This window comes from Xyrauchen texanus, chromosome 2, assembly GCF_025860055.1.
Source record: "Xyrauchen texanus isolate HMW12.3.18 chromosome 2, RBS_HiC_50CHRs, whole genome shotgun sequence".
Taxonomy (NCBI): Eukaryota; Metazoa; Chordata; class Actinopteri; order Cypriniformes; family Catostomidae; genus Xyrauchen; species Xyrauchen texanus.
This window is the reverse complement of record NC_068277.1, coordinates 16,212,697-16,235,807: the sequence shown is the minus strand read 5'-3', so window position 1 is coordinate 16,235,807 and position 23,111 is coordinate 16,212,697. Positions and strand designations below refer to the sequence as shown.

Sequence of the window (23,111 nt, the reverse complement as noted above, 5' to 3'; positions counted from 1 at the left end):
CTCATTTGACTCAGGGTAGCAACAAGCCTTTTGTGTATCACTGTGGTAACTGCCTATCAACCAGATGGGATCCACCTAGCAATCGAGTAGTAAAACACATATCTCTGCAGCATTACATCATAAAGACTTCCAGGTTGGCCATTTGACCCAGGCTAGCAAGGAGCCTTGTTAGTCTCACCCTGGTAACTGCCTAGAAACCAAATTGGATCACCCTAGCAACTGGGTAGTCTGTCTATCTATCTTTTTTAAACTTTTAGACTAGGCTTTTTTAAGCCAACCTAAATTTTGTCCATTAACTTTGTATGTAGTTATTATTAGATTGGCTTGAAAAAGCCAACCTACTGATATACTATTTGAACTTATTATTATTATTATTATTATTATTATTATTATTATTATCTGCCTAGCAACCAAGTAGAAAAACACATCTTTCTATCTTTCTATATATCTGTCTGTCTATCTTTCTATAAACTTTCAGACTAGGCTTTTTCAAGCCAACCTAAAGTTTGTCCACAAACTTTTCAATATAGTTTGCTGATAACTGGCTAACAACCAGATTGGGTTACCTTAGCAACCAATTAGCAAAACACATATCTCTGCAGCAGAACATTGTAGAGACTTCCGGATTGGGTAATTTGACTCAGGGTAGCAAGGAGCTTTTTTAGTATCAACATGGTAACTGCCTAGAAACCAGATGGGGTTACCCCAGCAACCAAGTAACAAATCACATATCTATGCACCAGAACATCGTAGAGACTTCCAGTGTCGTGCATTTGACTTAGGGTAGCAAGAAGCCTTTTGAGTATCACCTTGATAACTGCCTAGCATCCAGATGGGGTTACCCTAGCAACCATGTAACAAAACATATATTCTGCACCAGAACGTCGTAGAGACTTCCGGGTTGGGTCATTTGACTCAAGGTAGCAAGGAGCCTTTTGAGTATCACCTTGGTAACTGCCTAGCAAACAGATGGGGTTACCATAGCAACCAAGTAACAAATCACATATCTCTGAACTAGAACATCGTTGAGACTTCCAGGTTGGCTCATTTGACTCAGGGTTGCAACAAGCCTTTTGTGTATCACTGTGGTAACTGCCTAGCAACCAGATGAGCTAACCCTAGTAACCAGGTAGAAAAACACATCTTTCTATCTTTCTATATATCTGTCTGTCTATCTTTCTATAAACTTTCAGACTAGGCTTTTTCAAGCCAACCTAAAGTTTGTCCACAAACTTTTCAATATAGTTTGCTTAATAATAGCATTATTTTTTTTTATTTTAGTAGTACCATCTAAAAAAACATATTGTATTTTTGAAACTTCATGGCACATAAAATATATTGGAGTGAAACCAAATACTGTACAAAATGTTTTTTTAATAGTTTTCAGAAAATACATTTAGAAAGCTTTTAAATAAAGTTAAATTGAAATATCTGCAAGACAGGGTAGACCTTTCGTATTCCAAAGCATTGCTCAGACACAAAAATCATTACAAGTGTTCATGTTTCAGGTACACAACAAAACATGTTTTAAAACCACAAATAGTTGTCGATCATAAATAAAGGACTGTGTGATTAAGCCACAGTCAAATAAACTCGAAGCCAGTGTACTAGAATGTAAAACATTGTTTTTACAAAATGTAGCAACACAAGACTAACAATAACAAAAGATAAAATTGTTGTGTAATAGATGAAGTACAAAGGCTTTGGTCTGTTTTTACAATCAACAATGGTTAAAGTCTGATATGCACTTGTAAACAACTGCCAAACACTTTTATTTTTTAAACTCCGTCAAGCATTTCTAATCAATTATTGGAATTAAATATTTCTAGTCTCACAAAATTATTTGACTGTAGGACACTATAATACAACTATACCTAATAGACAACTTGTACCTGACCTAAATAAATGTTTTTCCTTTTTTAACAATGCATGAAAATCTGTATAAAACATTTATATAATTTTCTCGGGGCGATAAAAATGAGAATATATTTATGTTCCACAACATTTCTTGGAGATTTTTAGGGAAACAAATACTTACAATTGGATAGCAACAAACTGGATGAATGTCATTTTGATGGTAAAGTCTGCCGTATTGGAACTGAAATCTTTCTTTCCATTCCGTTACAATTATAAATTATCAAACACAAAACAGCCTCATAATCAGACCATGTCTACCCAGCAAAGGTTTTGGTCCAAACCTTCACATACATAACCAGTACTCAGGAATTCATAAAATGGCTGTTGTTCCATTGTAGCTACAATATTGTGCATGTTCACCACAGTCATCAACTAAAGCCATTGTGAGTAGATTTGAACCTCATCCTTATAGCCAGTAACTCCCAAAAGTGAAATAACTAGTGGGCAAACAAATTTGTGTTCTCCTCTTGGTATGTTTCTGATTCCCTGGTGAACTGGTGTGATATGGGCCTTTATGAAGTCAAAAGAAAACAGTCATAATAAATTGACTTGTGTTCTTCCATTTCAAATGGGTGCAAGATCACCATATATTTTTGGCTGTTTAATTTTTCTCATAGTCTTTACTTATGTGCCAATGAATAAATGCCAATGTACCAATACAACAAAAAATGGAAATTGAAAAACGTGGATGTAGCTGAGGTTAGATTTTTTTTGTTCCATTCCATTTCTTCTCTTTTTCTAAATCCGGCCACTTTGCAAGAATCCGTTATGTCACTCTTTTGTTAAGCATCCATTTTTCCTCGTAAAGCTAGTGCCACAAGTTTTAAGAATGGTTCAGCGTGAAGAGAGACCCCAGGTCTCCTCGTCCTTGCCTCGTATTTGTTTGTGTGTGTGTGTGTGTGTGTGTGTGTGTGTATGCATGTGTGTAGAATACTGCCTCAGAGGTCCAGTTTCTCTGTTAGTGTCTCTTAGTGTGAAAGTCATAGAGCCAAGTAACTCTTTTCTTTACTGTAATCTTGACCAGTACTGAGACATGTCTGACTCAGTTCCGGGAACTTGGACAGGGACAGATACTCCAGGGGAGATGAGTCCTATAAAATGAGAAATAATAAAGGACATGGGTAAAAAAAAATATTTACAAACTGAGCATTGGTCCTATGTAAGAATGTCTATAGACTTGAGAAGAACTACTAGGTATTATTTTTCTAGGGCTCTTTTTACAAGATATGAAGTTAAAGTTATTTGATAATAAAAAAATGCCTTTAAGCTTTTTCGTGGAACAAAATCGAGGATGAGAGAAGTCAAAACACAATCATAGATACAAGAGAGTCATGCGTTTAAAATTATATTGAATGATTACATCATATTTTGTTCATACTGTATATACAGTTTGTATAAATATATGAACAAAAATACTGATGTGAAAGCAACAAAAATGTTAAAGAGTGTCTTCCAACATATGTACTAATTGAACAAGGGTGAGTTTTGTTAACTGGTCAGACTGTAGTTTACATCACCAAGCTGGTACACAATGAACTATTCTGCCTACCTGTTGAGGTGGTACCAGAAGTTGCCATTGATTGGCTGTTCATGTGTGCCTGCATATGAGGGGGTGTGTATGTGTCGTAGCTTCGCCCATTCACTGACGGACTGGTGGGCAGCATGCAGGAATAGGAAGAAGTCTGGCTTGGCTATAAAAAAGAATATATGTGTATAAATAAATAGTTTTGGTTATATCTACATGCACAGCTTAGTTTGGACACAGAGGATTTGTCAGTATCGTTGTCAACATGTAAATATAGTTTAAGCTTGGTGATGGAATGGGAGACTTTTAAGGCAGCATCACACACAGTACATTGTCAGAGTTTTCAAGGGGAGAGTGGAAACAGGTGTTCATGGTGCAACTCACTTGCATAGGCAGGTTGTTGGTCATTGTGAAGCTGGGCATGGGAGGCAGACCAGCATATGTGTTGGTCAGGGCTGTGTCTGATCTGCCTAGCATTGACCCTGTTGTGAAGGACACTGATAAAGTGAAAAAGAACACATGGTTTATTTCAGGAAGAATTTTTGATTTCTTGTGTACTTGTTATTAAACTGAATCAGCAAAAAAAAAAAAAAATGTATAATTGGGGAAAAAACCAAGCTATCATGGTTGAATTTTAATTTTCACAGGGGAGGTAACTGATTTAAAGCTCAAAGCTTGTTCACACCAAATGTAATGTTACTTAATGACATGCAACAATAAAATATTTGTGTATTTTAACATTTGGAATCTTTGAATTAATTGAGTGGCATTTGATCTATAAAAAAAAGAAATGGCTTGTTGTAGTCAGTGCTTGAAAGTAACGAATTACATGTAATCTGGGTTACATAATCATATTACAAAAGTAAAGTACTTTAATTTGATTATATTACATTTTATAATGTGCATAATCAGATTACAGATAATTTTATGGATTACATTAGCTTTATTGGAAAGTTGTTTGTAATTTACTGATTATGCTCCTAAATTTGAAAAGACCAGACTCAGAGCATGAAATATGTGTCATATGTGTAGCCATGTAGCACAACATACACTGAAGACAGTGCAGTCTTGTTTCTTAATTAACCATGTACAGAAACAACTTGACTTTCAAAGAGAGAAGGGGGGGGGGGGTAACTGATGAATGCAATTTTTGCATTTATGTGTATAATATAATATATATAATGTATAATGTATATTATATTATGTATGTTTTCCTTATTATTAATGCAAGGAGCGTATTAAAGGAATAATTCACCCAAAAATAAATGGCAATATGATGTGTTTATATCCATACAATGAAAGTCAATGGGGATCGTCACTTTCGAGCTCCAAAAGGACATGGAGGCAGCATAAAGTTAATCCATACAACTTAAGATGTTTAATATCCAAAAACAATCTCTTAAATCTTCTGAAGTGATACGATCAGTTTTGGGTGAGAATCAGACCGAAATGTAACTCTTTTTTTTCACTATATATCTTGACATCTGTGTCAAGCACATGGAAGTATAATTGAGCTTTTGCATTTTGGTCTGATTCTCACCCAAAACTGATTGTATCACATCAGAAGACATGGATTAAACCATTTGAGTTGTATGGATTACTTTATGCTGCCTTTATGTCCTTTTTGGAGGCTGGAAGTGTTTTTCCCCATTGACTTGCATTGTATGGAAATATATTCACATTATTTCTCCATAAAAATATCTCCATATGTATTCCACAGAGGAAAAGAGTCGTACGAGTTTGAGACCACATCAGAGTGAGTAAATGATGAGAGAATAATAATTTTTGCAGGAATTGCTCCTTTAATACATTTAATTAATGACTAGATTTGAATTCAAATATGAAATGAGTAATCCAAAATAAGTCAAATAATCAATTACCTAAAAAGTGTAATCTAAAAGATTTAGTTACTGATTAAAATCTAAGTCATGTCATATGCAGTCAGTACTGGATTACATCTGAGAAGTCTACCAAGCACTGATTGCAGTATTATCTTTCGGACTCAGTGTATCAAGTTCAGATGCATTGATTCTTTTTAAAATATTGTTGTACATGTTTTTCAAAGAAATGTAAACTTTGTTTAAAAAGGCCACATTGTGTGCCTTATATATGATCAACTAGTGCTTAGGCTGTGGTGTGGCATTTACCGGGAGTGGCGGGCTGTGGGATGGTCTGATAAACACTTGAGTTGAAACTGCTGCTGATGGCAATGTGACTGGAGGAGTTGCTAGCTTGCCGTCGCTGGTTCCTCAGCTTCTCTTCCCTCCTCCATTTTGCTCTTCTGTTTGAAAACCATACCTATGAGCACAGAGGAGGTATATATATATAAGCAATAATAGTGACCCTAAAACTGTTTAGATTTTGGCTATAGCCAGCAGATTTAGTTGTCTGTTCCTCTCACCTGTATTCTTGCTTCTGGGAGGTCGATTTTTGCTGCAAGTCTTTCTCTCGCAAAAACATCGGGATAGTGGGTTCTTTCAAACTCTAAAACCAAAAGAGACAACATTAATTATTCTTTGAACCACATCTAGGTAAGTGCAACATTAGTTGTTGATGCGTACACTTGGTGCTCACCTTTTTCCAGTGCTTCAATCTGCTCTTGAGTGAATGACGTTCTGTTCCTTTGCAATTTTCTTTTCAACTGCAGACGCATTTGAGTCTCATCTGAGTCCTCACCATTTGAGCTAATGGAGTTCGTGTTCTCGCCTCCATTGTCTTGTTGCTGGCAACCATCTGTTTAAAAAAAGGCAAAGAATGTTGAGTTTGTGCAATGCACATCTTGCTTTACTTTGTGACGACTAAATGACAAAATTTTTATTTTTGCATTTTCGCAAAAAAACTTTTCACACCAAGTCCAATTCCAACTATTTGTCTAAAGATTTGAATTTGAAAAAAAAAAAAAACATTTCAGCATCTAAGGAATTTTAAAAGTTTGAGCCTTCAAATAAACAACAACCTATTTTCGTATTACTAAATTTTGGACTTGCGAATGAATTAACGAGATTGTTTAATTTTGAAGTCTTGTTGTAAGACCTCAACTTCTTGCCTATTCTTTTACGTATTCTTTAAATGTTTTCATACCAAAAGCTTCTCCAGCACATACAGTAGAATGTGTTGGAAGTCTTTAGTGCTATTCATTGTATGGGTGTCCGGGGACCTGTTGAGGTGACCACCAACACTTGAATAGAGTGCTGCTTTTCTCTATAACACAATACCACAAGAATAAGGGGAACCATTAAACTGTTCTGACAGAGATGGGCTGCCAGGCTTATTTTTTTTTTTTTCCTCGTAGGGCTCAAAATCTCCTGCAGGCACAATTGGAAAGGAATAACAAAAAGAGGCATGCAGTGCTCAGCATTGTATAAGACAAGGATCTAGTCAACAGACCTTTCAGTTCAGTATGTTAACCTCTACACACCACTGTCATTAATCAAAGAACCCCAGGCTGGGCCTGTTAAACGCCAGTTAGGATGTATACGTTCAACAGTAGCTGACCATTGAAAGGACTTCGCTTGCTTTAGGAAGGCTCAAGAGAAGACTCTCCAATCAGAATAAGTCAATTCCTGGTGTTCTCTCTGCACTAGCTGGGGGATTATCCTAAAAATTAGAATTCTGTAATTTATTTACTCAACCTCAAATTGTTCCAAACCCATGTACTTTTATTTTATATTTTTTAAAGACTCTTTAGACAGCTATTTTTCATACAATGACAGTTCAATGTGGCCATGGTGTCAAGCTTTAAAATGAACAACAGCAAAAAAAACACCATAAAAGAACCAGTAGGCTACACCAAGTAGTATATATGTCCATATTTTTAAACTAATGGTCATTGTATGGAAATTTTGAAACAATTTTCCCTTTGGGTTCTACAGAAGAAGAAAAAAGAATGCCTTACAGTTCCGAATTTTCTTTACTGCGTGAGCCATTCCCTAAACAAACATGTTATTGCAAGTTCGAACAAAACACATCAGAAATTATCTTGGATTTTTTTGTTTTTAATATTCTTAGCCATATGCAGGATTTGGTAAAGGATTCCTCAACCTGATTAGAAACAAACTGTTCATTTCAACTCATTGTCTTTTCTAACCAAAAGCCTGTTCATTCTCTCTCTCTCTCTCTAAAGATAAAACAAGACAAAACAAAACAATCTCTAATGAGCAATTACAGATGGACAGAGCTGTGCCTGTCACAAATTCGTGCATGTGACAGAAACATCTTTTGTCCCGGGATGCAAAGTACTTTTCTCTCACTCCCCATGGGGTGCAAATGCTGTCGAGGGCAGTGGAAGGGAGAGGGGGCAGGTGGGACCACATGGACTCCTCCGTGGAAATACTCTGTTTCTAGTCACGCAAATCCCAGGCCAAGACTGAAGCCATATTGAAGTGGAAAATTAATTACTGATTAATTCGTTCTAACTTTTTTTTTTTTTTTTTATCGAGTGGCTTTTCCTAATCCAGGCTTGTCAATGGCACTCAACGAGTTATAAATTACATTGCTTAACATAATGTATCTACAAATAGATGCAAAACTATTGACTGCAGTACAGCTGCAAGTAGATGTACAAACTTAAAAAAAATAAATAAAAAAAATATTTTAAAACAAATAAAGTTATAAAATAATATTTACACTAAATAAACAAATATATAATATACTAAATTAACAATAAAAAATAAAACCACAAATAATATGAATAGTACTTATATCTATTATTATTATTATTTTTGCAAATTTTTATTAACAATAAAAATGAAACCACAAATATAAGAATAGTGCTTATCTCTATTATTATTATTATAATTATTATTATTATTTTATTATTATTACTGATGTTATTTTTTTTGTTTTAAGCTGTTATTATATTGTTGCTGATGATAATGATGGTGATGCTCTTATTACTTATTATCACTAGTAGACCATCTCACCTTGATTTGGTTGTCCTGGCATGGACGTACCAGGGTACCATCCTGGGCGTGTCCCCCACGTGCCTGTCTGCCCGTTGAGCATTCTCAGCTTGTCATACATGCCATCTGCACCCATCTGTTGCTTTTCACTAGCCAGGTTGCGCAGGACTCGATTTATCGACGACACCTGAATAGCAAAAGGAATTTCATCAGTCAGTGCTGTTTGCATAGCCAGCTCTTAAAATTACATTTTATTTTATTGTGTCAGCCTGTTCCACAATTTACAACTCCCTCTAAAGTCTGCTGCAATTCTAAAGCTGTATGATCTTAAAAAAATGTTCATCATCTGCAATTGATTTGTCTTCTATCTGTTGATAATCACAAATGTAAAAACGTCAATGTTGAGTGTTCATCTTCGGTATTTACATCTAACCAAAGCAATTTGCAGTTTGTTAATCCACAATTTAATTTGATGTAAGAAATGTGGTGATGGTGTCTTATTTACTGACATAAGTGCACAATGATATTTGCATGAAACCAGGTGATAAATAACATTATGCAATTGAACTATTATTTGCACTTACACTCGGTATGTTATCGTTGGTGCACACGCCCTCTGACAGTAGCCTGTCACGAATTTCCCAGGCGAAGATAGAAGGGCACTCCCTTTTGTACTGTGCTATTTTCCCGACCACTTCGGGCGTTGCTACCCTCGGTTTGCTGCCTCCAATTGCTCGTGGTCGGATGGAGCCGGTCTCATAATATCTCCCCAGAATCTTACTCACACAGCCATTCGACACCTGAATGAACAACAATATACACAATTCACATACATTATTTAAAACTAAAGTGAAATAATATAATAAACGTGTTACTATATACGCTTACGTTCTTATTGTTCAGTTGGACTTTTGCATCATCATGGGTCTATGAACACAGAAAATATGCCTTAAAATTGCTAGGATAATTTCATTTAGTTTCAAATGTTTGATACTTATCTTTCAACCTGACATAAGTGAGAAGTAATTCACAGTTGTGCTTATTACAGTATAATTACATAATTAGTTACTGAGTAATACAGACAAAAGTTCTTAATTTGAAAATATCTTTTGGAGCTGCTAGTAAATTCAATTGCTAGTATAATTATACTCATAATTGATTGTATTTACATCTAATAGGTGTAACATGGGCACCATATGTGACCATTATAGCTAATTAGAATTACTGAGTATGACTTGAGACTAATTTTAATTGACTATAATTGACTAAAATCCATAAAGCTTGTGAATGTACAAATGGGATGGATGGGCACCTGCAAAATCCTGGAGATATCGCAGGGTCGTGCTCCACTGTGAGCGAGTTCGACGATCTTCTGTCTGGTTGAGTCCGGTAGCGGTCTGCCGTTCACAAAGACCCCACCGAGCTGGTTGACGCCACTGTGACCTGTGGCACATGGAGACATAACAAATTGGCTCGTCTTTCGCCTTGAAAACACTCCACAATAGGTGTCCCATTGTCAAGAACAAAGCACCACTTCTTAGAGCTTTTCTTTGATCAGTGTTATTGACAGACCGAGTCAAATTACAGAATTTTGTAAATACAAAGTAACATGAACACTGTAATAAAGTGTGAGCATCAAAAGAACAGTTGACTTAAAAAAGAAAGAAATAAGCATATACTGTTTATCCTGTTTTTACTGTTTTTTAAAGGCATGTCAACTTTTACATTTTGTTAAATTAACAGTTTGAATACTGTCACACATCTCTGTGTACTCTGTAAATCAGCATCTGAATGTCATTCACTGGGCTCAAATCAATACACACACACACACACACACACACACACACACACACACACACACACACAATCGACTGATGAAATGACCTCTGAATCTGAACATCTCCATTCAAGTGAACTGAGATTTTCATAATCAGATTGTTCATATGTTCTCAAGATATCGGCTTTCCGCAAGATCGTGTGCCAGCATTTGGAAACTCTAATTCAATAGACTAACAAATCCCAAATAAACACAACTTATAATGCACTAGTGTTAAAAACACAACTCAAAACACATAGTGCCACCGAGGAACAACAAATCCAGAAAGTCTTAAAGAGAATATCACAAAGCATAAACCAATGATGTTTTACAATTCAAGTGTCCAAATCACACATATTACAAGTACAGTTCATTGCAATAACAATCTGTAATTCCAAAAGTCTCACCTAAACAAATTAATTTGTATAGCTAAATAAAGCATGACACTGTAAAAAAAGTACAACCCATAAGCAACAGATGATAAAGAAAAGTACATACCAGATTGTGTATTTTGAACTGATAGGAAAGTCCAGTGAAGAGAAAATTCAGAGCTACCAAAAAACCTGAACCGAATCTCTATGAAAAGCCTCCCCGGAGTGTGTGTGTGTGCTCTAGCTCTCTGCTCCTCTCCCTTCTGACTTCAGGAGCCTGAGCTCTTAAGCAATAAATAAGCTCCAAATATAGAAGAAGAAGAGGGGGGAAATATGATGAGACTCTCTGACTTTTGTCTTTAGAATAAAGCGAGCTGCACGTCAAGTTTGAGCTTAATTTCTGGAAATAGGCGGGGGTCGTCTCGGATCATGCATGGAAAGATCAGCTGAAGTACTTGTGGCAGGACTGTCACTTTATATGACACTGCTCTGCTTTTGAAAAACGCATCGTCACGACAAATAGTAGTGTGATAAAACGACCCTTTCTGTCTGCATTTGGATATCAGACAAAATTGCACTCTGGTCGTGTTGCCTTGAAAGGAGGCTTCATTTTATTTGTAGCTACCGGGGCAATGTGTGGGCGTGAGGACAGGGGCATGCATGTTTAAAAGCATATTAAAACTGAAAAAACAGTTTTTTTTTTATTATTATTCCATCTGTATGTGTTTAGTAACAAACCCTGCACATCTGCTAGAGTCGCATTGTGCAGAGTTAATGGGAAATATACAGTCCTGAACAGGCCCTTACTTTAGTTATCTTAAAAGTGAAATGTGCTGTTGTTAAAATGAAAGTTCTACCTCATATGAACCTTAACAATTACTTAAATTACTTTAACATCTAATGTAGTGATCAGGTTCATTCAGACAGGTTTAATAATATATTTGAATACATTTAAACTAATTATTTTTCAAGGCCTACTAAATATATTAAATAGAGCCTACATTTGAAATGCCAGATTCCCGGACTCATTTTAATTAACCTGATAATTTAAGCATTGATGTCTTCCCTATTATGCCTAACAAATGTGTGGTAATCCTTCCAAATCCATCGGAATAGTCCACATGTCATCCTCTCTGTCTTCAATCATTCCTGGATTAGTTGGATTTTAGAGATCTTTGAATGCGAAAAGGCGTGCGCGTTTATCAAATGAATATTTAAACGATGTCACCGTCACTTAGAAACATGACCTGGACTATCAGCTTGCAGTTCAAAGGTTAAGTCTTAATAATCATATAATTCCCCACGGTGTAGAACTGCGGATCTGTTCATAGTGAGACTTGTACTTTATTGCTCCCCTACTAGTTGGAAAACATATGTTGTAAATTTTGCAGCTCCCCAGACTACATATCCATTATCAATCCCGACTAAAGCCAGGTTAAATTTGAGATTTGAAATGGAATAACATAGTTTGTTCAGTTGCATAAATGTGAAGATTAATGTATATTCTTCGGATGCGCACTTGAAAATAAATTCGAAGCACATGTCAAGGTTATTTTATTACTTCTCTCTGTCAAAGATTTAACAGAAGAAAATGTTTTTGTTAATATTACATGCAGTTGAAATTACATGCAGTTATACATAGGCTATATATATATATATATATATATATATATATATATATATATATATATATATATATATATATATATATATATATATATATAGTATAACTGCATGTAATTTCATAATAAAAAAGTAACTGCATTTATCCTGTTTCAGAGCTATTTTGCTACAACAAGAGACAATTGCATAAACTATCTGATGTTATTTATGCCGTTTAAAGACTAACATAATTTAGTAATTGCTTATTGGTTTGTTTATTTTATTTTTTGCCTAAAGCGGCTGTAAGAAAGCACGGAATATCTTCAAATCAAATTGAATATGTCATTCTTCGTTCATTAGTTGTTTCGGCACTGTCCTCTGAGGAAGTTGGCATCTATTTCAGCATTAATCTAGGCCGAGCTGCAATTATTTGTTAGCAACTGAAGCAGCAGAAATAAATATCTCCTCCCCCATCAGCCTTCAATTTACTTGTGCGTGACATCGGATGTAAAATGTCATATGCTCGCATGGGGGACTTTTAAATAGCAGCATAAAATAATGTAAGTGTTTCTTTTTTCTGCGCAAATTTTTACTCTAATTGCCTACTCCAAATCATCTCATGCGCTTCGGTTTTACCAATTCAGTTCATTCTGCACTATACAATTCAGACTTTCACAAGTTTTGTGTCTCATTTAGTTGCTTAAAAAATACAGTGCAATTAAAAGCGTTGTTGGACAATAAGTTGAGCCCCAAAGTAAAAGATGTCAAGATGATATTCATAAGATGCATATAATAAATTATTATATATCTCACAGTTAGTTATGCATGAGAAGCTTGATGAGAAAAGCACTTACTGTTTTGCATCATCGAGGCCACTCCAGATTCCCACGTGGGTTGGCTATGGTATTCTATTTACAAAAAAGAAAATAATTATGGTTAGTTTTGAAATACATTTATTCACAGATTGCAGGTCTGCAACAATTTCGGCATTGCGTTTACGGTGGATGCGTTGGTGCAGCTCAAAATCATGCTGTTGATTTGTCTAACGGATAACGGGGTCAAATAATGTACTTGGGAACAATCCTTTCTATGGGAATTTCAGCGTTCAACTTGCCTGGTAACCGAGTTGAATGTCCGCTTAAAACAATTTATCCCTTCATTTGCGTCTGACTATTTAGATCATTCCTAGGATAGAGCAAAAGAGTAGTATTAGTACTTTCTTCTTTGCTTGAGCATTTACTAAGTCCTGCGCTAAATGTAAAAGCTAAGGTTCATTGAAAATGTGAATGTTAATATTCAACAGATTGAATAAATTGAAAAAGTCATAAAAACTTTTGCACTTGTCATTTGTTAAGAATTGAGTTGGTTGCACATAAAATAGGCCTACGACTCAACTTGATGAGCAAGTAAACATAATGTAGTCTCGGACAGAAGAGAGTGCGCGCCTCGATTTCTTGGTGGTCTGTACAAATATTTTCAACCGGTCGCCTTCCTCTTTAGATCTTCTCGTCAAAAGTGTGACACACGCTGTCTACTTCGCATCAGTGCTCTGAAAAGTGAGAACGGGAGGGGGTGAAAGAATCCTAACAAAGCCTGCTGGAGCTCAACAATGCCCCTCTTTTTACCTTCTATACCCAAACCCAGCGAGCACAACTCGGCCTCCGCAACTAGCAACATAACCTCCCACTAAACGTACGAATACTTTCCCGAATACAAAGAGCCGAGGGCACCCTGCCCCCCACACGACCATACACACACACACACACACACACCCACAACCACTGTCTCTTTCCTGACGGCCATGACCCCGGTGCCCGAACCCCAATGTGTTTTTCTGTTAGCGTGGTTTGGGGAAATAGAAAAGTAATTTCGCGTTATAAATATCTGGAGGTGATTGTGTAACGGGTGTGGGTTGTTAGGGGTTGTAAAAGGATGCAACAGCCCAGTAGGGTGCTCAATTGGGAAAAAACAATTGCAATAAAGGATCTATTCAGTGACATTGCTAAAAAGGGGCCCAGGGAAGGAAAGTCTTTCGTTTTATTTTCTCCCCTTATACGCGGAAATAACAAAACTGGTGCGTCTGTTTCTATTCGTTTTCTTCCCAAGACTAAAAGTGTTCTAAACTTGACATTTAAATTTAATTAATTCTAAAAGTGTTTAAAACTTTTACACTTTCATTTGAAAGTGTTCTCAACTTTAGATCCACCACATAAAAAACGTGTAAATATGTATTAGACTTTTAATCATATATATTTATTTTTATTTTTGTAGTGGGACACGATATTACCAGCTATTAACTATCAAATTAAAATTAAAATGTGATTTAATTCGTTAATAAATGTTGCCACTATATTGGAAAATTCATGTTTTAAGTGGCACGCCATTATAAAATAAAATAAATAAAATAAAGTCACGCGAGATGTTCAAGACTGCAACCCGGGTTAAGAAATGAACCCATACACTAATGGTGTGATATTAATGTTAAGCCTCTGAATCGCTTTCTCAGTAAAATGTTAATTTGTTTGTGCTCTTTAATACGCTTTCTGAGAGTACTTTGAGACTCTGCGTGTTTCCATTAATGATTTATCTAACATAGTGTATAGGCTGTTGCTTATAAGGTTTACTAGGATGTAATCTGCATTTTGTGTAATCCTTAACTACAATTGCTTTAATTAAACATGCTTATTCAGGAAACAGTGTTCTCCATAAACATCATTCACATGCAGGCATGCATCTGTATCTCTACAAAGGCGCAGTGGGAAGTTTTGAAGGATCTGACATTAACATGCCCTAATCATCTTATGCAGCTATCGATGGGAAAAGCTTTTGTCTTTTGGAGCTACATTTATTTAGCGAATGTTTATGGTGAGTTGAGCGTATACAACATGACAAACTTTGGAAAAAGTAGGCCTGCATTGAATGCTAAAATAACAACTTTGATGATTTTTAAATTAATACATTGTAATACATAATACATTTCCATCCATCCATCCATCGTCAACCGCTTATCCTGTGTACAGGGTCGCGGCATAATACATTTAAATTATAATATTATTTACAGTATTATGATGTTGGTTAGTTATGTCGGCAACAGTGCGATATGTGTAGTAGTCTGTTAAAATTGAAATTTATCATCTGATTAGTATTAATATTTTTTTTTAATCGCTCTAATAAAAAAATAAAATATTATTAACATGTACAGAATAAAAAGCACGCAGGCCTTTGTAAAATTCAGGCAAATCTTTAAGAGGGCACTCGGCTGGCTGATGAATCAAACTGACACCTTTACTCAACGGGTCAGTGGATTCCCGTGCTCCTTAAAACACTGTTCGGGCCTAATGTGTTTCCCAACACTTTCCTGTTCTAGATAAGCATGATACTATCCATTTTTTTTTTTTTTTTTTTTTGCGTTTTTGTTTTTCAGACAAATAAAGCCAATCTAAACGACGCATAATCTGAAAGTGCAGCTCCATTTATCTTTAGTGTTTGTTGAAAACTATTAACAGGACAGTCACATATTTACTATTTGTATGACTTTATGACAACAGGAATATGAATAATTATAAGAAAGATGTTTATTTTTTCTCTTTAAGATGTTCTATCAACATGATTGTTATAGAGCAGTGAAATAACGCGAGGTCGTGCATTAACAACTAACTTTTAGCATTAAGATGAAACACTCACCTTTTTGAGGCATTCTGCTCCACCGCCTGAGCCCTTCAAAGCGACGTAGTGAAACGACGTGCAAAACAAAGAATCTCCAATAGTTCTTCTCCAAATATATAGTTTTCCAGCGTTCCTCTATCTGAAAGGGAATTCCCTGGTGAGGAGACACACAGATTGACAGTGAGCGGAGATGTCAGGACTGCGCAGGGACTGTGTGTGCTCGCTTGTGAGTGTGAGTGTGTGAGTGAGTGAATGAGCGAGAGAGAGGGAGTGAGAAAGTGAAGGCGCATGTGAGAGAGAGAGGGGGCAGAGGGTCGTAGAGAGACGAGAGAGTTGAACACACCTATACTGATTGGTGATAGTACTCTTGTGTTAGTCTGTCTGTTCCTGGTTGCAACTCTTCACTGGTCCACTAGAGAAGCACTGACCCTCTGTCATGACAGAAAAAGGCCTGCGCAGAAAACAGGCCTTCAGCTTACTTATCAATTCACAAGTGCAAATGCAAAATCCTGTTATTGGATTGCTTCAGTCTGTTTCTATTGGATCTCGCCGCCTTACAGAAAATTAACTGAATAATTGCAATTTTAGTGTTTTGTAGCTACTCTTTCTATCCTTTCTCTTCTATCAGTTTCCACAGCATATATATTTTAAAGCATTTACATACACAATTATGGCAAGTGAGATAATTAGGTCACATTTTAGATTACAGTATCCAGATCTAGCCTACAGATTTGACTTATAGGCTACAATTGCTAAAAGAATACATTTTGTATGCAACTTTCCCCTTTTCATTTGGACAATATAAATAATCTACATTTACGGTGTGTGTGTGTGTGTGTGTGTGTGTGTGTGTGTGCGTGTTTATCTCTTTGTGGGGGCCAAATATCCCCATAAGCATAGTAAAACCCGAAATTTGTGACGTTGTGGGGACAATTTGTCGGTCCCCATGAGGAAAAGAGCTTATAAATGATAAGAAATTATGTTTTTTGAAAATGTAAAAATGCTAAGTTTTTTGTGTGGGTTAGGTTTAGGGTTAGGGGGTAGAATATGTAGTTTGTACAGTTTAAAAATAATTATGTCTATGGAAAGTCCCCATAAAACATGGAAACCCAACGTGTGTGTGTGTGTGTGTGTGTGTGTGTGTGTGTGTGTGTGTGTGTGTGTGTGTGTGTGTGTGTGTGTCACATTTTCACATTGATATGGTTGAGAGCCACTATAGGCCTAATTAATTATATCAACATGGAATAGGCTATGTGTAACATGGCCACTGGAATGTAAAGTGTTATCACAACTTTAAGTACACAGCCTGGTTGCCCCACAACAGGGTACTGAGATGTAAAATATAAATAAATCTGCATGCACCATGCTGAATATTTGTGTGTAATTGTTTGCTGCGTGGGGCTTTTAAGTGCTGAGAGATCTGGTCCTCCATGATGACACTGACAGAACAAAGCAACCTGTTGACAGCTGTGGATTCAAAGGGAGAGCCTGTTTGCTCTGTGCATTAGGTGCACTAACAAATGGTCCCTGTTGCAACTGGCTAAAACAAAACAAACACCCTCCACGTGCTTTTGTTGACACTCGCGCAACACTTTTGCGACGGCGCGTGGAGGTTGCGTCAACGTGGCCGCATTTTCACCCTAATTTCACGTTCAATCATTTTACAGCCTGAACCTTTCTAAGCATATGATGAACAGGATCACGATACAGCTGATCACGTCCGTGTAGGGCTTTAGCCGGGTGCAATTGAAAAACATTTAGTAGCGGAATCGCCACAGACCCACTCCCCAAAGCAACTCCTCCACAAGTTTTTGTCCCTTAAGATATTGGGGATATGGTTTGTAAAGTTGTAAAAAGTCAAAGCTCATCGATACATTTAGGAGTTTAACGAGTGCCCCAGAGCCACAGCGTCCCTGGCTGTGCCACAAAAAGCCGACAATGCCTAGGAGTAAAAAAGAAGCATCAATGGAAAAGTATAATGAACAACACTGTCCCGATGGGCCCGATGGGTGTTTCTCTCTTACTCCAGCAAATGTTTCAACAAATTGGCACATCTTATCCATGTTTATGTCTTTCCTTTATTTATTTATTTTTTGTATTCTCTGATGTAGTGACTCAAAAATAATAGCACCACTGAAACGACCAGACTTTATGCCCTACTTTAAATCCGTATAAATAATAAAAGTAATAAACTTTAATATATATATTGTTAAAATGTCATTACAATGTTATTCAGATATATATGTGTGTGTGTGTGTGTGTGTGTATATATATGTGTGTGTATAGCCTATATATATATATTTATAAATGTATTAGAAATGTTATGTTAAGCACTATTTAATGAGTGTTAATGACTTATTAAAAAGCTTTAAGCAAAAGACTCTGAGACCCATTTTAATTCTTGCTTTATTGTCCCAAATGGTTGATGACGTGGTTAATCTTTGGTTGATTTTGCCTATATCGACGGACAGATTCTCCTTTAGATAACTTGTAAGTCCTCAAAGTTTTAATGAGGTTTATTTAGGATGTGGGCTAATAGAGGGACATCACCCTCCAGGCCATGCAGACTCGCCATATCACATGAACCCTGGAGATAGCAATTTTACACGCAAAGCAATTAGCCCAATTGGGATTAATAACTGCAAATGCAAAATTTTGAAAATAAATCCCTAATCTTGTCGATGTTTCGATTTTGGGCAAAGTGTCCCTGTGTCTCCATTAGAAGAAAAAAAGTAGGCCTACTAGGGAAGTAATGGGAAATATCACAAACGTCCCCGTGTCTTTATAATTTAAATGATTATCTAATAACAGGACATGTATGAGATGCGAACAGCTGTGAAGATGACTATCCGACCCGTTGAAGCGAACTGATTAAGAAATTGGCATAACCACAAAATATCACTTAGGCTACCACTATGTTCAAAATAAAGTTTTTTATTATTATTACTTTGCATAGAATTTATATCTATATACATATTTATGCAATTCATTTCTCTTTCGTTCCTGTCTCAGCTTGTTGAATCGATGATCTCAGCGGATGAATTTTGTACACCTTGTTTAACGTGCAATTATAATAGGAAAGTCACAACAACAGCAGTTATTATTATTGCTACAACTGTTTATTACCTTTATTATAAATGTTTTATTTTCAAAATGCTTAGTAAACAGTCTAAATACATGTAAAGGGAGCATATGTTTGTCATTTATAAATGTTCTCATTACTAAATCGTGTTAGTTTGTATTTTATTCAAAGATTAAAAAAAAAAGATGTTGTTGAATAGACGACGTTCTTAAGGATGTTATTCTTGTTTAACGTGAGGTCAAGTAACTTGTCCTATTCTATCTGTCATGTACGTCTGCGCCAATGTACTAATGAATTGTGACACAATTCATGTCATATTATGGCAATATACTAAAAAATGCCACTCCAAATGCAGGTTTATATCCAAATTTGAAATAAACTAAATAATTGAAGATAATAAATCAGATAATCAGCCATAATTAATCAGCTATATCAAATAGCAATTTAGATTCATAGATTAAGAGAGGGTTCAGTTACCCTTTTAAAGCGAAAATAAATAGCCTAAATATTACACTCTGTCGTCCAAACTCCTGATATTATTTCACCAAATAATACATTTCATGTTCTGTTACTGGGACTTTTTTTTCTTTTCTTTTTTACTTCAAGGATCTGTATAATATCTAGATTTGTGCTTCATTATTCCTGGTGTTTGAAGGCTGTTTAAAATTAAACATATATAATTCTAATAATAATAATAATACAAAAATAATAATAAAAAACGATTGCGCAAAACAATGATATTTTCAATATCGCTGGACAGTGCTCCATTCTTTTGGATGACGATTTCAATCGTCGATGAAAATCTTAGTGAAATATATTCACATATCACATAAATGTTTACCGTATTTGTAAGCATTATTTATGACAGAAGAAATCATATATTTGATCATAACTTACCAGAATATATCTGACTTCCGTACAATATCCTGTTGTAAAAAGCCCTTACGATAAGCTTTTACACAGAAACACGATTTAATAAATTAAAACGATATCACGAGTCCATTTTTTTTTGTCACGTTTGAATCCTTTCCCGTTTGAAAATGTCGCTAAGAATGAAAAAACCCTGTAATCCTCACTCACATCAAACTTTCTGTTAATATCAGCATCGGATCGTCACTGATTGGTCAGATGATGCGCGACGTCACATTGGAAAATAGTTCTCACAAGCATGCGTGCAACACATCAGGGGAACTCCATGCACTTATATTAGCCTGGATTTTCTTGACCTAACATTTTATATTGCACCATATTGCAAGTGGAGAATTGGGAACTTTGTCCTACTGAGACACAGCAGGTCATTTTAGTCCACTGTGATGGATATAGGCTACATTTAAGTTAAAACACCTGAGACCATACAAGACCCTGTTTTAAAAAACTGTATCATAAAGAGGACATATTTTAAAGTGATTCAAAATGTTAGGGGCATAGCCAATTCGATGATATCAATATATGATACAAAAATTATATAATGTGGTAACAACTATTAATATAGCCAATTAAAATAATAATACCATTATAAAATCTGGAAGAAAAAATATACAGTACTGGGCAAAAGTTTTAGGCATTTGTGAAAATAGTCGCATAGTGAAGATTTCTTCAAAAATATTGCCACATATAGTTTTCATTTATCAATTAACTTCGTACAAAGTCCAATGCACATAAAAAAAAATCTATATCAATATTTGGTGTGAGTACATTTGCCTTCAAAACTGCACCAATTCCACTAGGTACACCTGGACACCGTTTTTATTGGTTGTAGAATTGCAGATAGGATGTTCCAAGCTTCTTGGAAAATTCACCCCAGTTCTTCTTTCTTTTTAGGCTGTATCAAGTGCTTCTCTTCGTGTAATCCCAGACTGACTCGATGTTCAGTGGGGGCTCTGTGGGGGTCATGCCATCTGTTGCAGGGCTCCCTGTTCTTCTGTTCTATTATATTTGCAAAGTAATGTTTGGGAGACTAAATTTTATATTTCATATTGACACACTAAATCTAAAGATATAAATAACCATCTTAAGGCAAATGTTTTTGTGAATGTAAGTGCAGTGTAGTTCTAGCGGGAAGACTAGCAGCTGTACATCATCGCAACATTAGCTGGGTAATTCCATAACATATAAGCCATTGCTTTATAAATCTTCTCACAATCTATCACATTGCTGTTTCTGTGTGCTAAGAAGGCAACCTCCACCACCCCACCACCACCCTTTGAGTCCCGTCCTGCAGGGGGGTAGGCTCCTCGCCCCTCCTATCTCTGGCAGGATATGACGGTTACGAGTACAACTTCTTCGGACTGCCAGACGGGGCCTACGCCAAAGAGAGATATTACTATTCTGTTTTATATTCATCAAATAAATGTCATCTTAAATTTCACTCTAGTCTGCAAGTCTTCCTGATAGAAAGACGTTTGAACTGTAGCTACTGTATATTGGTGTGAAAGTCCTTGTGTGCAACAAACAGGCTATTTGTCTTTATACAGTCTGCGATTTATGTATTTATTTATTGCTGGGTTTCAGGAAGATATATATTACATGTAAATAGCATGATTAAGAATTGCTTATTTACACAATAAATTAAAGATTCTGGTAGACATTGAAATGAATTACCTAAGCCTATTAAAAAACACAATATATCAATATATCACAAACCTGCTGAGGTAATCTCCAATAATACATCTGCAGATATCTTATATTTAAACTGGCTGGAAATGTCAGACACTGTTTTTGTAAATCTCTCTTTTTTATCCCAGGTTGCTATCCGTCTGTTAAGCTAATATTGGCCAAGGCGTCACGGAGATCGTATTTGCCATTCTCATTCAGGTGGAAAATCCAATGGTTAACCGGTAGGCCAAAAACAGCACGTTTTAGGTAAAATGTTTGTTTGCACTTAGCTGGCTATGTGATGCTTTCTTCTGTTCTTATCTCTTTTAATGTGCTGTGGGACCATTTCTGGGCAATTTTGGACATTGTTCTCTAAATGAATATAACAAACATGCAATTGCGTCTCGCAGGAAATGAATGGGTTGTGTTGGTTCTTCAGAAGGTATGGGGCAGGTATGGAGCGCAAGAGCATTATTCAGCCCATTGTTTGATGTAACCACAATTAAGAGGCACGGAAACCGTGCAACGCTGCAGGGTTCTCCAGGTGATCGCTGGAAACTGCACGGCTTATCATGCTGTCAATAAAATAAGACGATGTGTAGCGGCCGGGCCAGGTGCCTCCGTTCCCTGTTTCACGACGCCCCGCTCTCAAGAACCTGACCAGGCGTGAAGGAAAATCTGTTCAGCTGGACACACACACACACACACACACACACACACACACACACACACACACACACACACACACACACACACACACACACACACTTTTCTCATGGAGGATTGCAAACTTAATTGTACAGCTTATTTCAATAATGTGTTTAATACAAGCAATGATAGCATTTATACTGAAAGTTTTTATTAGATTTTATAAAACAGATAGTTCCGGTCCTGGATGCTGATTGGTCAACAGCTGTGCTTTATTCATAATAAAGCACAGCTCTGAGCTGGAACTCCTATTTGTATCACTCCGCAGCACCCATAGCTAACATTTATTATTTTTGCAAAGAAAAATTGTGTTTACTGTTTACTTTCAGGGACTATATTTTCTGATGGAAGGATGGCATTTAATGATTTTATTTACAAGATATATAATTGTAATGAAAATGTGTGTCCCTAATATTTGTATGGCTGTGCCATATTCTGAATATAGTCACGGCTGAAGGGGTTGGAGGCACTACACTTTGCATTGTGCCTATGCCTAACAACGCCCTTCTGCCATGACTATATTCAGAATATAGCACCGCCTCTCATACCTTATTTCTTAAATAATTAATACATTAATAAATTATTGAAGTAAATGTTTTCACCATGGGCCAGGATACCCAACAAGCGTTATATTTGATTGCATTAGGTTTTCATTTACAAGCATTGTCAACATAATGTTGATTTAGTCTTTTAATATTTATGTTGACAGACATGGTCTATTAATATAACTATTGTCTTACAATGAGTCTTATGAGTTTAATTCATGTGATCAAAATGTTTTATATTGTCTGATTGTCTAATCCACTGACAAACATATTTATGTTCTGACATAAATTTCAGTAGAGAAACCCAACAAGAAGGTTTCAGTTTAGTTTCATTGAAAGATATTGATGTCAACTTTTTATTATTATTGATTTTATTTATATAA

At 36.0% G+C, this 23,111-nt stretch overlaps 1 protein-coding gene across 3 annotated transcripts; it reads right to left on the bottom strand.

Moving 5' to 3' along the window:
• Positions 1 to 1,360: 1,360 nt before the first annotated feature.
• LOC127658035 (paired box protein Pax-6-like) lies at positions 1,361 to 16,021 on the bottom strand. 3 transcript variants are annotated; one of them, XM_052147125.1, is made up of 13 exons: positions 15,817 to 16,021; positions 13,247 to 13,317; positions 12,987 to 13,040; positions 9,656 to 9,786; positions 9,232 to 9,270; positions 8,928 to 9,143; positions 8,365 to 8,530; positions 6,017 to 6,175; positions 5,844 to 5,926; positions 5,590 to 5,740; positions 3,827 to 3,939; positions 3,467 to 3,608; positions 1,361 to 3,008 (listed from the first exon to the last, which is right to left on the bottom strand). In XM_052147125.1, exons 3-13 carry the CDS (start codon positions 12,997 to 12,999, stop codon positions 2,923 to 2,925), a joined length of 1,299 nt encoding a protein of 432 aa, XP_052003085.1. In that variant the 5' UTR covers positions 13,000 to 13,040; positions 13,247 to 13,317; positions 15,817 to 16,021; the 3' UTR covers positions 1,361 to 2,922. The 3 variants fall into 3 exon arrangements, with proteins under 3 accessions (XP_052003085.1, XP_052003067.1, XP_052003076.1); XM_052147107.1 differs by lacking the exon at positions 13,247 to 13,317; XM_052147116.1 differs by lacking the exons at positions 9,232 to 9,270; positions 13,247 to 13,317.
• Positions 16,022 to 23,111: the final 7,090 nt, after the last annotated feature.